Source organism: Peromyscus californicus, unplaced genomic scaffold (assembly GCF_007827085.1).
Source record: "Peromyscus californicus insignis strain IS unplaced genomic scaffold, ASM782708v3 Scaffold_10__1_contigs__length_136768540, whole genome shotgun sequence".
Classification (NCBI taxonomy): Eukaryota; Metazoa; Chordata; class Mammalia; order Rodentia; family Cricetidae; genus Peromyscus; species Peromyscus californicus.
In genome coordinates this window covers 17,053,313-17,070,603 of record NW_026294391.1, presented here as the reverse complement: position 1 = coordinate 17,070,603, position 17,291 = coordinate 17,053,313, and the positions used below count along the sequence as shown (strand labels likewise).

Here is a 17,291-nt window from a genome sequence, read left to right as displayed (position 1 = left end):
GGTTTGGAGGTAGACTTTACCACTTTCTAGCCATATGACCCTTAAAAAACTCCTTTGTCTCCCCACCTGAAAATTTGCCATTAAAAAGTGAAGACTGCTGTGAGGGCTGTTGTGTGAATTAAAAATTCACAATTGAAACCCTAGCTAAGACTTAAGTTTACAGCTCTGGCTCATTTGCAAATGTGGAGAAGGGCCACTGGAAGAGCATTAGAACTGCATGTAAATCAACAGGTAACATGTGGCTGAGGCAGGTCCCCTCACCCCCAAACCCACACAATCTGTAAGACTACATTTTGTAAATCTGCTAAATTATATTTGATAAAGAACCATTTTAAGCCAGATGACTGCAGTAACTGACAGAATTTTAATAAGGCGACATAGTCATTTAACACAGCCTTTATTTTTGTTTCAAAACAAAATTCCAGGAAACAAAATACTTAACAACAGTTGGGTAGAAATTAAAATAAAAATCACAGTCTCGAAGAATCAAAACCAGACATCTGCTGAAAGGTAGATCACTTGGCTTACCAAAAATAAAAGTGAAAAAAAGTCAATGTTAAAAAGGGTTAAAATTAGGTTTAACAGCATTCTATATAATGCTACATTCCCGAATTAAGAAAGGAGAGTTCACATATATAACTAAATGTTAAGTATTGAGAATTGGCTGAAATTCTACATATTTCATGGTAAATTATGCATGAAAGTTTAATTGCATAAACTTCCTGAGTGGCTCCCATGCTGCGTTAGGTCTACATGCTTAATATTCGTATTAAACAAATTATAGCTTTAAGTGATTGAGCATGACAGACCTTCAACTGCACTTTCTGATCAGTCACTCTATCCACTGTATCTGCTGAGGGTTCTGGACTACAAATCTCAACCTTAAACCTTAAATTATAGTGGAAAGAAATACAATGTAAAAAGCTAGAGAAGTGACAAGTGAGCGTTTTAGAGCACTGTCCCTTCAGAGCTTAGTCCTTCCCCGCCCTCTTGCCTGACTTTTAGCTTTGTAATAGTCTGTGTTGTTTTACTTCAGAGAAAACCTTCCGGAATCGGAGCTGTTGACCTGTACACTCTTTCAACCATCTCAGTGGAAAAGAACTTTAACCTGGATACTATTTTGGGCTCATTCACATGTTAGCTGTCAAGGTCCCTGATCAATATTTGAATTCATCCTTCATACACACAAAAAGAGATTGTTTCCAGGGTGGTCTGAGAGTATGGCTCCACACAAATTGCATACTAATTTTACTTAAAAGAAATTTTTACTATGTTCGAGTGTTTTCATTTTATAATCTGGATTAGATTTTTAAATTTTAACCCTAGAATTATAGTTATCAAATCAAAAGCCTTTGTTATATATACATATACCTTTCTATTACATCTTCTAAATAAAGGGAGAGAAAATAAATCCCTGATAAACTACAGATTAAAAAAGCAACCAAACAATCTATTCAAGAAAATGGCTTGCATACCACCTCAGAAGGCTCAGATTTTTCTTAATCAAACAGAATATGAGGTAACTGAATCACAAATGGATGGCAAATATACCTCAGGAATGCATTTATAAACGATGACTGAAATATAGTATTTACTAATATTAAAAATGTAGTATTACATGGTAAACATGTGAAACAAGGAATATCCAGTTACAAATATTTGCTGGGTTTTTTTAAGGGGGAAAGGAAATGTATTATTTTCAATGCTTAGAAAATACAGCAAAGAGAGTGAACTCCATAAACTACGGAGATTAGATAAGCAATTATCTAAACCCTTACTACCAACTATGATTCAAATGAAATGCATTCTGCCATTTTAAGATGACAAACTGTCACTGTAAATACCAGGCAATATTTTGACGATGGGTCACTGGCTAGGTCGTCAAGTATTTCACTGTGGTAGTTAAAGCAATTTCAACTCATAGCCCTTTAGAAACCGAGATGAGAAAGCATGGCCAGTACATGTGAAGTTACAGGCACCGGGACTATCTCACTTCAGTACATTTGAGCCATTTGTTTATTGAAAACTAACTCCCACCACTAAGTCTTATATTGCCACCAATTTGATCTCTCTCTTTGCTTTCCATTCCCAAATGCCCTAACTTTATTACACATAGGCGTATGGTTCTCATCGCTTAAACACAGACTGGTGGCAGAATGATGGTTCCTCTCATCTCACATGTATGGTGAGTGCTAGGACGAAAAAGGCAAGCCAGATTGAGAATCTAAACAACATAAAGAATCAAGGCAAAAAAGCAAGTTTCACAGGCAACATTTACTTGTGCACCTAAAACAGTACTGAAAAACGAGGTAGATAAACAAAAGTAACTGGACTGCAATTAAATCTGGGGTTTCAGATGATAACATCCCACTTTATAACCTTAGAAAAGCACTCTACACTCAACCAAAAAAATCACAGCAGAAGTGCCTTTTAAACTTTCACAGTTAGTTTTCCTGTCAAACTATTAGAACTTATGCTTGATATTAAGCAAGGAAGAGATGAAAATGCAGGGATATTTGTTAAGCTACAGCAAATTACTTTAGATTCAAGACTGCTTCTGGTATATGAAGGGTTATCAGCACTGAATACACCAGTATCGGTTTTACAGTCTTATGATGTTACACCCAACTTCACAGACACAACAGCAGTGCTTGATGGTGAAGTGCTCATGTTGCCATACATGAGGACACAACGCTGCTCATCAGATGTGCACTTGGAGAAGTAAACAGAGCGGCTGGACATACAGACTATCTCCCAAGGAAACTTCAAAAGACAGTGGTTAAGCACAATCTTTATGTTGATTACAAGAAAAAAAATGAAAAGGATAGGTTTACGTGCTTTCTAGAAATGAACAGAAGGCCCATTATATGCACTAGGCTCTTTGTTTAAAAAAAAAAGGGGGGGGGAACTTCTGAGCATTATCTGATTCATTATTTATGGGAGAGAAAAAGGACTTCAGGCAAGGATGGAAACAGCACTATTCTATGACTTAGCAAAATTATGAAATAATACAAAATCCCCATCTAGAAAACTAACCAATATTTACAATCAAAGTGACTATAAGTTGAATCAAATCAAAAAGTAATGAGAAAAAGTAAAGAAAACCCCACAGCAAAGTGAATAACATTGTTTTCTTCATTTCTGCATACTCCCTTTTTTTCTGTATGCTTTAACTTCTACACATTACACATACATAATGTATATGTAACATATATGTTAACCTAGATACTGCAGTCAGCATGGAGACAGCAGTACCCTATTCCCCATCTTCAAACTTTAGAAGATGACTTCTCTTTCCAGCAAAACCTGAAAAGATTTTAAGTATTACAAGGCACTGCAAACATCTGCAGGCAAACAAGAACATTGAATTATATGTAAAACTGAGATGTTTAACAAAACACAGAACATACTATGTAGAGCAGCCACTAGTAAATGGGATTGTCCATGTCATATGGGGAGCTTTCTTCATCCTGGGTTACACTGTGTAAAATGATTGCTAGTAGAGAAGATCCAGTCTTAAAACCTGTAGTATTTCCCCTTACACCTTGTTTATCTCAATGTAATTATACAAAACCAACTGCTAATGGAACAGACAGTTTTAAGGAACTATGGATTTTAGGAGCATTATTTTTGTACATGTGGAAAACACCGCAATGCAAGTTAACTGCACTACATGAATATCCTACAAATCATTTCAACTTGCAGAGCAATACCGTAGAAGCAATTTCAGGACTCTGGGCATAGGATCTGGACTCACCCAAAAGAGGATGTCTAGGAAAAGAAATTGTGGCTCTTACCAGTAGCAATCCACAGAATGCCTCCAGTAACAGTGACAAAAATGTGATGGTGGATGGGATCTTTAGGTAAGTAATGTAAGACAACTTTTAAAAGAGGTACTGACTGTCACAAAGTATACTGTATGAAATTAAAAAAAAAGTTTTTCTAACTTCCCGGCAAGCCCATGGGGTAAGTTTTTGAGGAATATGGAGGAAAATCTGTTAACAGAAACACTGACCACAATTTGGAATGATTACCAAGAGAATTCCTAAACAGGAAAACATGTATTAGAAATGACTTTCAAAGCTTCAGTGAATGTGAAGTCATTTGAATATGTATTCTTAGGAGTTGATAAATACCATGTAAAAGTTCTATTTGGGTTTCACAGACTGAAAATTAGGTAACCCTGTGATGAGCCTTTAAGATTACTGAAGTTAACCTTCCTAAAAACCAAAGGCGTACATTTTGACACTGCCTCCCTTCCTCCTAAAACTGGATAAAACCCAGTAAAGTGCAACTTGACAGTGAAATCTCTCAAATTTTCAAGAGGCTGACAAACGCATCTACGATCTAAAATGGTCTAAGACTATAGATATTAGTAAGAAATTATAACAACCAAAAAACTGTCATCAAAAAAGGTTAAAGGCAATTTAAATAATATCATCCTAGGGTGTACTATTTCACTGCAGGATAGTATGTATCCTACATTTCTTAGAACCCTGTAAAGCCAGTGTTTTATGTAAAAGTCTCAAAAGCTACAAACCCTAATGTGTCAAGTACATTTCACTTTAGAAGAATGGATTAACAAGTGTTAACCTGAATCTCCTTGTTTAGGATTACAAGGATTATCCCCAAGTGAGATTCACATCAGCTGCAATACTTAGCAAAAGAATGCAAGCCAAGCCAGTGCCTCTCAGATGCTCAAAACCAATGCAGTGTGCACATGAGAAAAGATAGCTACTTTGGGTTATTACTGGAACCCAAAAGCAGCTCTAGTAGCTGTAGGCTCAAGGAACTGTTACAGTTCTGTTTTTTCCTTTCCCTCCGCCTCACTTAAAACAAGCCCTCACTCCTACTGCTGTGATGACGGGAAGAAAATCACATTCAAAACGTTCATGTTCTGTACTGCTTGACAAAAGTATACTAAATTTATACATCAAAACATCTTCTGCAGCCAGTTACTGCCTTCTGTGAAAAGTAAACAAAAGACAGTTGTGACAAATCCCACAAGACTGGCTATTGGAGGGTCTTACCTCATCCACATTTGGGGAGAACCAATCTACATAGTTTTTACACACTTTAAAGAAAAGTATCATACAACTGCTGGTAGCAGCATAAAAAAGTGGGGCGAGAGCTTCTCAGCAACACATGAAAGTGTCCTGGAAATGGTAACACTCAAGCTGAGCTTATTAAAGCATTCTGAACAGTATTTTTTAAAAATCAAGTATCAAAGAGGATAGGATTTGAAGTGAAAAAACATTTCTGTGTGCAGTATTCTATGTGCAAACTGCACATTACTACAGAAAGATGAGCTGTATCAAATATCACACTGGAACAACACGAAACACAGTTGAAAGTAGACTCAAATGAGAGAAAATATGGCAGAACTCAAGAAGAAAGTTTAGTATTATAGGTGTTCTGAAAGTCCTCTCCCCTTACATCAGCATCTATTTGGATTCATTTAGGACCAGGAGGGATTGATGGTGGATTCTGCATTGGTGGAGCTGGAAATGCCTGCAAATTCATCCCGGGCTGGAAGAGTCCCCCAGATTGGGTAGGAACCACTACAGACTGCTGTGCTGTTCCCGAAATTCCTACCCACTGTACTGGATACCCTGTGGCCCCCACAGCATTATACTGACAAACATGGGGCATTCCATATGATGGTAATGGCCCAGGAAATGAAGGGAGTGGGAGTCCTTGTGGCAAGGGAGTTGGGACAGCTCCACGAATTTGGGAATGAGAAGAAATCCATGTTGATGTGTAGCCCATAGTAGATGGAGTATTCTAACAAAAACAAAAACAAACATAAAAACAAAAGATCAGTTTATTTGGCATATTCTTTTATCAGTCTATATTCCTATTCTTTTAGGCTCACTACGTCTACTACTACAATGAGTAGAGCATCCTTCTGTGAGTTATGCAATGGTAACATTCTTTACCGCAGCTCATTTTCTAACTGCCCTGCCTTGCAGTATAGGCATTTTCAGATGAGGAAACAGAAAATAAAATTGGTAAGTAGCCCAATACCACCAAACAACTTAAGAATGAGGCAGGGACTTCAACACTGTTCCACATAACTCTAAGGCCCATATTAACTCCCTGTTCACACTTTAGTCCCTACTTGACTCGTGCTAGTACTATTCTTTTGCTTTTACTTCATTTTTCCAGCCATGAATGTGCTTTCACACTGTAGGCAATAGATGAAAATAGCCCATCTTACTTATATGATCCTCTGGATACAGAGGATTACAATTAGTGTAACAAGGGGACCTGATGTATAGCAGATGTTCAATAGACATCTTCTTCATTTCCCCCTTCTAATTATCTTGAAATATAACACTTCTGTTATTTTTATTTTATTTTGCTTGTATGGGTGTTTTGCCTGCATGTATGTGTAACATGTGCATGCAGTACCCATGGAGGCCAAAAGAGGGCATTGGATCCCCTGGGGACTGGAGTTAACAGACAGAAGTGAGCAGCCATGTGGGTGTTGGGAATCAAATCTGTCTTCTGAAAGAGCAGCCAATGCTGTGAACCGCTGAATCATTTCTCTAGCCCTTCTGTTATATTCTTATACATTTACTTTTATTCTTGCATGTGTATGTGCATGCAGGCTTATATGCAAATGCAGGCAAGAGGTCCACTTGGGGTGTGGTTCCTCAGGTGCTACCCAGCTTGTTTTTGGAGACAGACTCCCTCATTGGCCAGAAGCTCACTAAGTAGGCAATGCTGGCTAGCTAGCAATCCCCAAGGCTGCTCCTGTCTCTGCCTCCCCAGTGCTGAGAATTATGCATGTATCACACACCCAGCTTTTTCACATGGGCTCTAAGAACTAAATTCAGGTCCTCATACTTGCATGGTAAGTAGTTTACTGGTTAAGCTATCTTCACAGCCCCCTTTTCTTCCAAATTTAAACTGAAAACAGACAATTGTGTTTTGGGCAGTACTGAAAAGATATATTCCTTCCTGCCTAGCTATTCTTAACAGATTATGTTGGGATTAAACACATGTAAAGAGATTTATAATATATTTATAATACACATAGGAATAATAATTCCAATAATGTAAATAATTCTTTTAGCAGTCTCAAATTCTGAATTACCAAGCTAAAACTAAACTTTCAATTAAACTTTTGTTAGAAACTTTCAATGTAAGTTAAAAGTTTTTAGTTTGACCTGAAAATGAATGGCAATATATATTGAGTTACAAAATATTTTATTTAAAGTTCAGCAATCTCAACAGTATTTCTTTCTGTTAAGTAAAATTAAATTTAATGCTTCTGATTCAAAACAGCAATATACTATGATCACATTTCAATAAACTTATTTTTATGCATATAGAAAATGATCTGATATCTAACATTTACCTGAAGTTGAGGACAACCATTTCCTGGTGGTGGGATTTGAAAGTGGTATTTTAAAATTTGTACTTTTTTCATTGGTTAAGTTATGTAATGAGTAGTATTGTTTTAAAAATAATGGTATGTTTTTTTAAAGACTGAATTAGAGAGGTTATAAGTCTACTCTTGAATATTCCTAAGATATCTCTGATTCAAATGCCCAAACAGGCAATCTTCCCCTACCATAACTATCTGTTCATGTGCACCATTTCAGTGATCAGCAGCCACTACCAACCAAGTCATACAGTCATTCAATTACCAAATTTTGTCTATTCTCTCTTAAACATTCCTTGGAATCTGTTCACTTCTGTTCAACTCAACTTCTCATCAACTAGACTAGTGTAACTAACTCCTACTGGTCAGAGAACACTAATCCCACCAAATTCTGTCTTCTTGCTTCAGTCAATGCTGTTCTCAAAAGAAACAATAGTTCAAATGTGATCCTATGAAAGACCTGGGCCATCATAACTGTCCATCTTTCTTAAAATAAATACACCATTCCTCACCATTACCACATCTGCGACCCCATCTACTCCTTATATTCACTGCTCACCACTCCTTGCTCTCTCTGCTTCAGCCAGCCTGGCTTACTCTCAGTCCTTTCATGTTTCTTTCCTCACATCAGGCTTTTGCATATGCTATTAACTTCTACTCTCTAGATCTCAGTCGATTATCACTTTATCAGGAAAGCTTTCCGTAGCTACTTACAATTGCATGTGGAGGTCAGAGAGCAACTTGTGGGAGTCAGTTTGCTCCTACCATGTGGGTTCTGAGAACTGAACTCAGGTAGTCAGGCAGGGTGACAAGTGCCTTTACCCACTGGGCCATCTGGCTAGCCCTCATTGACCTTTTTTAGTAGATCACATTTCTCTTACTACATGGTATCCCCCTATACTTTATTTGTAATTCTTAGTAAAATTGCAATTTAATACTGATTTAATGCCTTTATTTGCTTTTACTCACTAAACTTACGTCTAACAGAGCACTTGGTATACAATAAGTGGTTTGATACATGATTATGCAAACACAAACGTCTAAATAGGGCTACAGGACAGTACCATGCAAGAATAGTAGTTGATCCTCTACACAAATACATAACTAACCAAATCTAAAACACAAAACTAGTGACCATATATAAGAAACCCCTGTGATGGTGTAATTTTATTGGTGCTAGCTAACTTAATCTTCACAGTAATCCTGTGAGGATTATCCACACTGGAAATACAAGAACTCTGAGGCAAAAAGACATGAAGTCATACAACTAGTAAATAACTAGCTGACATCGGGACCCAACTCTGTTAAAAGATCTTTACCACTTTTATTTACACGTAATTTTCTGCTCACTCTTCTTGCAAACACCCTCTTTTATACTCAATAAACCACCATCCAACTAGTCAACAAAACCTCCTTCATACAGCACTCAGAATCTCTTACTGGCAGAACAAATGCATTTCTGTCTTGAAATGCCTCTAAAGGATCTCAGATTTTATAGTAATGATATTATCTGAGCATCAACTGGTACCAGGAATAAGACAAACACATACATCTCCCAAGCAGATATAGTGTTCACTGCTTGAGGAAGCCAAGTTTTGATAGTTTCATCCAACATTAACAATAGATACATATTTTTTAATATGTATCTCATGTATCAACTAAGGATACTCTTGTCTCAGCCTCCTGAGTGCTGGGACACCAGATGTGCATCATCATGTCCTGTTTAAAGAAAAGTGGTCATTTTTCTACCTTTTTTCTCATAGTATAGAGTGCACGGTACCAGATCCAGTGTGAGGCAAATGCTCTACCACTAAGCTACAAACTCAGTTCAATGAAACTCTTTTCAATATGTTCTTTACTTAACTATATTCAATGATGATATATATTATCAAGTATACACACAAGAATAATATACTCAGAGATATCCTCCAATTACAAGGGCTGAAAATCTAACACTTAACATTTTAACAGGTTTGCCTGCTTTGAAAAAATGTTACTTATTTAAAAAATTTGAACACAAAAAAGTACAAGGTAAAATAAGATCCAAATTCCACCATCCAGCACATTGTTCAGTGATTTTCATATTTATATATTCATAAACATGTGTCTAACATATAATTTTGCCTAAATTATATTATTCTATATATTCTGTTGAAAAATCTATCTTATTCCCATTCCAGAATACACTGTGGACTCCCACATATCACTTATATGTACATCTTATCTTGTATGCCACGTGTAATAACTGGCATCTTTTCTATAAACTCAACAGACCTCATAATATTTCACCTTCCACCGCCTTAATTTTTTTTCCCAGAGCTGAGGACCGAACCCAGGACTTTGCACTTGCTAGGCAAGCGCTCTACCACTGAGCTAAATTATTTTTTATGAACTAAACAAAGATAGTTCAGATACCTTATTGGGTTAAGAACATTGATGTGTAGCATAGGACACCTTTTCCTCAACACTTAATTCTTCTTGTACTATCAGATTAACCCTCTCTCCAGGTGAATTCCGTTTGAATATTTTATATTTTTAGAGAGGGAAGAGTGTAAAACTAGAGCCAGCAAATGTTGGCCCACCACCTCTTTTCAGAAGTCTTGTTTGTTTTGTAAGCACAGCAAACTGATTTGTTAAGGGAAACTAAGAACTCCTATGAATGGGAGGGGCTTCAAGGGAGGAACATTCCATAAATCAAACGGTAATAGAACAGAGCCACAACCATTTGCCTACCTATTTTCTTAGACTGCTTTTGCATTACAAGCAAGGTGATTCCTGTAACCCTGTGGCTTGGAAAGCCTAAAATGTTTACTAATTGGTCCCTTCATAAAAATTTGGCAACTCCTAGTCTAAAAGATAATTTGCTCAAAGACATGATAAATCTAGATAAGGATCAAAGTCTCAATATCATATTCCATACCATTTTTGAGCAGTAACTATAATCATAGGCTAAATCAATTGTTATAGCTTTTAATTTTTATAAGGAGGACAGAGGATAAGGGACTTACTTCATATACCTTGTTCCAGTTTTCTGTCTCTAATTTTTGTTGGCTTTGTTTGAGTTGGTTTAAACTCGGCTTACTAGGAAAATGCCCTACTGTTTCCTTTGTCCAATCATCCACCAACTTATGTAAATCATCTGTGAACATCCCCTTTTTACTGGCTGGAGATTGCTGGCACGATACTGTATTACTCTCCACACATAGGGCATCTACAAGAAAAAACAAAACAGGAAAACCATGTAAAGGAATTGCAACTGGTAAGTAGATAACACTCCTGTTCTTAAAATTTTTAGTGCATGCATGCGTGTGTGTGTGTGTGTGTGTGTGTGTGTGTGTGTGTGTGTGTGTGAGAGAGAGACAGGACAGCCTGCAAAAGTGAGCTATTGGCCGGGCCATGGTGGCGCACACCTTTAATCCCAGCACTCAGGAGGCAGAGCCAGGCCGATCTCTGTGAGTTCGAGGGCAACCGGGGCTACCAAGTGAGTTCCAGGAAAGGTGCAAAGATACACAGAGAAACCCTGTCTCGAAAAACCAAAAAAAAAAAAAAAGGTGAGCTAATCTCCTTCCACCATGTGGGTTCCCAGGAATCAACTCAGGTTATCAGGCTTGGGAGCAAGTTCCTTTGCCTACTGAGCCATCTCCTAGTTCTTTGAGCAACATATACGAGATAAGGGTAACCATAAATTATAGTTGACTTGAGACTGCCAATTTAAAGCTGTTCTGCTAGTGTAATCACTAAACTCTTCAATACTCAAAAGTTTCTTAGAGCTTGGACATCAAATTAAATGGTGTAAGTCATGTATGCTAAAAAGGCTCTCCAAAAAATTAGTATAACTTTAATCTTTTTATATGCTTCCTTGAGTAGATATTTGGAGGAGTTACAAAAGACTCACATGTGCTTATAGAAGCCAGGAAATTAAAAAGGGGCCACTAGGGAGAAGAAAGACCTAATAGGACAGAGAAAGAAGAGGGTTATGTGAGAAAATGAGGAGGGGATGGGAGAACAGGGAAATGAGAGGGTTGGCGGAGGGAAGAACTACAATGAGGATGTTTGAAAAAGCTATATGGAAACTACTGTCATAAATTTCCATATGCACATACACATGTAAGAGTTTAAATTAAGTTACCCTTCACAGGGACTAATGTTCCTCTTAGAAGTCATAGGCTGTCAAATAAAAAGGAAGTGCCGAGTATGGGATATCTCCCCTCAAATTTTTCATCAGAGGGATTCCAGAGACACCCAAATCAATACAACCTATTACCATTGCTTTCGGTTGTCCAATAGAACATAATGGTGATAATCCTATTGCTGAAGACACCACACACTTTGGTCACAGGACTTGGAGAAATCAAGCTGGTACTGACTTGGAAACTTATTTCCTGCTGGCTAGTTTTCATACTACAGCAGGTTGCTAAGGAATAAAAGTCATCAAGAGTTTTACCCAGCTGTGACCCCTGCGAAGTACAATAAGGACTGGCCTGGCAAGTATAGTAGTGGTATAAATGTTATGGGAGAAACCAACCACTTTCTGCTCAGATTTAAGGTCTTTTCCACTAGAGGAAACTCATGCCTGTTACTGTAAATCTAGCCAAGAAACCTGGATGGGGAGCTCAGAGGTTCTAGGGGTGAACACACTACTATTATTTTTCTAAATGGACATAGTATTAAAACAACTCCTAATAATTTACTGCTGTACCCATACATTAATGCAGCCCTCAGTCCTCATCAGGGAAGCATCTTTCTGTAGTGGATGGCAGTTAATACAGAGATGCTCAATTGGTCAAATTGAGAGAGTAAGTATCTGTGGAGTGCCCAGCCATAAATGGTACATCTATGCCACACACCTCCCCTCAAGGCTCAGAACACTGCAGAAGAAGGGAAAGAAAGATTCTAAGACCCAGAGGTTGGAGAAGATCTGGGCCAAACTGTCTTAGACATGACAAGATCACTGCATTCACAAACTCACAGCTGGCTGTGGTTGACTACACAAGACCAATAAAAGATCAAACTAGTCAACATTTCAGAACAAATGTGGGAGGGGCACTGTAGTGGTTTGAATGAAAATGGCCTCCATAGGCTCACAGGGAGGGGCACTATTTGAAAGGATTAGGACTTTATGAGCTTGTTGGAGTTAGGTGCAGTTTTGTTGGAGGAAGTGGCTGGGCTTTGGGGTTTCAAACGCTCAAGCCAGGCCCAATGTGTCTCTCTTCCTGCTGCCTGTGGATCCAGATGTAGCACTCTCAACTAACTCTCCAGCACCATATCTACCTGCACACCACCATGCTTCCTGCCCTGATGATAATGAACCAAAACTCTGAACACTAAGCCAGCCTCAATTGAATGCTTTCCTTTATAAGAGTTTACTGTGGTCATGGTGTCTCTTAACAGCAGTAGAACTTTGACTAAGACAGGTACTCAAACTCCCAGGCCTAGCTGAGGATCTATTAGCAACTAGTGGTTTCTAAAAGAGTGAATTTTCTTTAGGGGTGTAGTTCTTGGTAAGTTGACAATGCTCTTAGTGGATGGCCCCACACACATGGCTAGCACTTATTGGACTTTTGGGTTATTTAAAAAGGGAACATTAAGTTGGAAAAGGAATGTAAGGGGATCTAGAAATAGTTGGAGGAAGGAATGGGTCAATATTATTGGAAAACATTCTATACATTTATAAAATTCCCCAAAATAAATAAAAACATTAAAAAATACCCATAGGGCTAGAGATGTGCCTTAGTACTTAGTATAGCTTGTGAAGCATATATGGCCATGGGTTCAAGCCATGCAGGAGGAAGAGAAACAGGAGCAGGAGCAAGAGGCAGCATGATCATATAATGATAAAAATGGAAACAATCTAAGTAATACAGTAAAAGTTTTATTTTTATTTATTTATTTATTTTTAAAGATTTATTTATTATGTATACAGTGTTCTGTTTGTATGTATGTCTGCACACCAGAAGAGGGCACCAGATCTCATTATAGATGGTTGTGAGCCACCATATGGTTGCTGGGAATTGAACTCGGGACCTCTGGAAGAGCAGTCAGTGCTCTTAACCTCTGAGCCATCTCTCCAGCCCAAGTTTTATTTTTAATGGAGAAACTAGACCCAGACAAAGTAACCAATCATATTTAAGTTCTTCCAGAGTCAGGCGTAGAATGCTAATGTATTTAAACAAGGTTCAAAAACATAGAATCACATCTTATTTAATTTTTTACTAATATTTCTGTTTACGATTAAAATTTAAGAAGAACAAGGCATTGTAGTATATGCCTCTACTATCAGTATTGGGAAAGCTGAAGCAGGAATATTCCAAGTTCAGAGCCAGCCTGAGCTATATAGTAACCTTTTCTAAAAAAATATAAAAAGGAAGGCTGAAGAGATGGCTCAGTGCTGAACAGCACTGGACCTGGGTTTGATTCAAAGCACCTACATGATGACTCACAACTGTCTATAACTCTAGTTTCAGGGGATCTTATGCCTTCTTCTGGCCTCTGCAGGCACCAGGCAGGCATGTGATACACAGACATACATGCAGGCAAAACACCCACATACATAAAATAAATTTACAAACAAGCAAATATAAGGCAAGAAGACAATGAAATATCATCAAAATGCTGAAAAACTATCAAGCAAGAAGACCATACTTTCAAAAAGGAAGAGGACCCCCCAGATAAGACTACGCTACAAATTCCTCGAAGGAGATTGACTTTTATTCATTTAGAGAAATGAATACCAGTTTCCTGAAGGTGAATATTAACCTATGAAGAAAAAGGAAGCATGTCTTATAAGAAATGTGTATGTAGTAGAGTTAAAGTCAATCAAACAGTAGGATATTTCTGGGGGACCAACTAATGAATTTTAAGAGTTCAAAGGCAGATAAAGTTGGTTCTACGCATGAAATTAGAAATGAATAAAAAATGTAAATGTGATTAAGATTTAAGAAAAAAGTTATAAAGACAAACTACCACATCTCTGTATTTTACTTTATCTTTTCTCATTTCAGAAACCTAATGTTATAATTGAGGGAAAACTGAAATAAACCCTTTAGCATATTTGCTTTTAGTTGACTTTAATTTCAAAGGTCACAGTTGGCCAATATATTACTAGTTTTTTCTACAGATGATACCTCGGATATGTATTACAGAGGTTAACAGCTGTCTAACTTCCTTTCTAGCGACATGAAGCCCACTTTTGCTGAAAGGACTAGCTTTACACTTGGGTCTACAAAGTTCAATAGTGTTCATATTTTGTTGATGCTGTTGTTTTTAGTGAATAAATTATGAATTTATTTCACATTACCCAAATAATAGTCATTAAAAAAATTGGCCATCCTGTGATGGCACAAATAATTGGCGAGTTATTACGCAATACTGACTTTTCTCTGGATCCTCATATTCTCATATGGAGAAATGATTCCACACGGAAAAAGACATATATACACACATATACATACATATATATACACACATATACATATATATATATATACACATACACACACATACACACACACACACACACACAAATAAAAATAAACTCTTTATAAAGTAATATATAAAGATCAACATGGAAGTATTTCAAAGTTTACCTGAATGATCAACAAACTTTTAAACCAACTCTAAATATAAGACTAGTATTTCTCACTGACTGGAACATTTTAAAAACTATTTAGGGAAATATACTGTAATTCCACCTGTTTGTTTTCCAAATGAAAACATAAAACAAATAAACTTAGTTATTCTCCAAAATCTGTCAATGATAATCATCATTATTTCACTAAAGAACATTTAGTACCAAAAAGACAGGAGTATTTTAGATCAATGTGTACATCATTAAATTATTTCAGCCTAATAAAAAGCAACTTGTACTGCCACTGTTTTTCTAATTTTGCTGTTCTTTGATCAGATTTTATTTCTCTTGAGACAGGTTCTCATTGTTTAGCCCAGACTAGATTTGAAGTCACCATCTTCTTGCTTCAGTCTCCTGAAGTGCTTCAACTCCAGGCATGCTACACTATGCCCAGATCTGATTCGTTTTTTAAAAACGATTATGTTTCTGATTGGTTTACCTTTCACAACAATTAAAATGATTACATTTGTGACTGGTTTACCTTTTACAACAAGGACATTGTCGGAATGTGTCAAGGATTGAGGACGGCCTCGGAGTTTACTTTTGAAAGATCGTGGCCGACGTGGTGATGCAGGTGGCAAAGGAGTCTCTGAAGATTTCACTTTGCTGTCTTTAGTTGCTCGAAGGCGTTCATATAGCTCCTGCAGCTCTTTATTCTGCTGTGTTTGAAGATTGACCACCTCCTGAATGTGTCTGAGTAAAAATTATGCAGAAAATATCTTAATAACTTTGGTGTCATAAAGATAAACTCAGAAACTTTGTAATGGTATAAATAAAGCTTAACGAAGCATTAATATTAAAAATGGTGGAATGTAGAGTATTTTTTTTTTTTGGTTTTTTGAGACAGGGTTTCTCTCTGCAGCCCTGACTGTCCTGGAACTCACTCTATACACCAGGGTGGCCTTGAACTCACAGAGATCCATCTGCCTCTACCTCCCTAGTGCTGGGATTAAAAGCGTGTGCCACCACCACCCAGCTCAATTTTTTTTTTTGACACAAGACTTCACTAAGTAATACTGGCTAGCCTGGAACTCACCAGGTTAGTGTCTACCTCCCAAAAGCTGGGATTACAAGCATGAGCAACTAAGCCTGATATCAAACCCAATTTTAACAATTATCTAAAAGCTTTAAGAATACAGACCTTTTAATGGTATCCCACAGAAATATCTCTGTGTGTAAAAAGATAAGCATCATTTACATAATTAAACATGGAGAAAACGGAAATATCTCTCAAGAAAGGATTAAATAAACTTGGACACACTCATACACTGGAATTGCATGCAGTGATTTTTTTTAAAAGATATGAACATTTATAGACAACATTTTCAAGTAAACAATTTATAAAATAACATGATTTTTTTTACTTTATTACTGTAAAGAACAAAAAAGGGTATGTACAGAAAAAGAACCAGCAAGATACATCCCAAACAGTTCACAGTGAGTACCTCTGAGAAGTAAGGTATAGTATGAGAAGTACAAGGGGTCTTTTGGTTTGCTTTCTCATTACGTGATTTGAATATTACCCTATGTATCACTTCTTTTGAGATAAGTTCTCACTATGTAACCTTGCTGGCCTGGAACTTACTATATAGAGCAGAGATTTTGCCTGCTTCTGCCTTCTGAGTACTGGGATTACAAATGTCTGTCACCAGGACTGGCCTTTATTTTTAAATTTTAACTTTTAAAATACAAACCCCCCACATCTATAGATTATTCAAACTAATTTAGGTTAAAAAAAAGCTCAGCTTACTATTATTGGTCTATAGTATCTACCAATCCTCTGGTAAAATACTATGGACAAACCATAATGTCAAAATAACACTAAAGTGCTGGGGATGTAGTTCAGGGGTAATGAAACAGAAGAGGAGAACAAGTATTCATTCCCTTAGCCACTGGGCAGGTTTTTAAACACTATTAAAATCAGTTAAAGTAGCTACTCTTAGTATTAATGATAAATTAACGTTCCTATTCTAACTCCTCCTGATATTCATTTTCCTATTTAAAAAAAAAAGCCCAGTTACTAGGGGACTATGTAGTTTGACTCCCTAACTAGTAGCTCTTGGACTCTTCCTTGCTGCCCTGGTGGCTTTGTGTACAAAGACTGTCAGTCAGCCAGCTGCACCGCTCTTAGGCTAGCACCAGCAGTTTTGAACACCCCACAGATGCCTTGAGAAAACTACACAATGAACTCAGCTGATTGCTCTAGCTCCTAGAGGTGCAGCCTTAACTAAGACTGTTCCAAACAGTGTGTACTCAGCTTTTTGCTATCAA

At 37.2% G+C, this 17,291-nt stretch overlaps 1 protein-coding gene across 1 annotated transcript in view; it reads right to left on the bottom strand.

Moving 5' to 3' along the window:
* Positions 1-380: 380 nt before the first annotated feature.
* The window catches only part of Wnk3 (WNK lysine deficient protein kinase 3), a 124,889-nt gene continuing 107,978 nt past the window's right edge, over positions 381-17,291 (bottom strand). The window contains exons 21-23 of the mRNA XM_052758196.1: positions 15,502-15,713; positions 10,402-10,604; positions 381-5,784 (exon numbers count right to left, since the gene is read on the bottom strand). Coding sequence (XP_052614156.1) covers positions 5,455-5,784; positions 10,402-10,604; positions 15,502-15,713 — 745 coding nt within the window. The 3' untranslated portion in view covers positions 381-5,454. The remainder of the gene's footprint in view (positions 5,785-10,401; positions 10,605-15,501; positions 15,714-17,291) is intronic.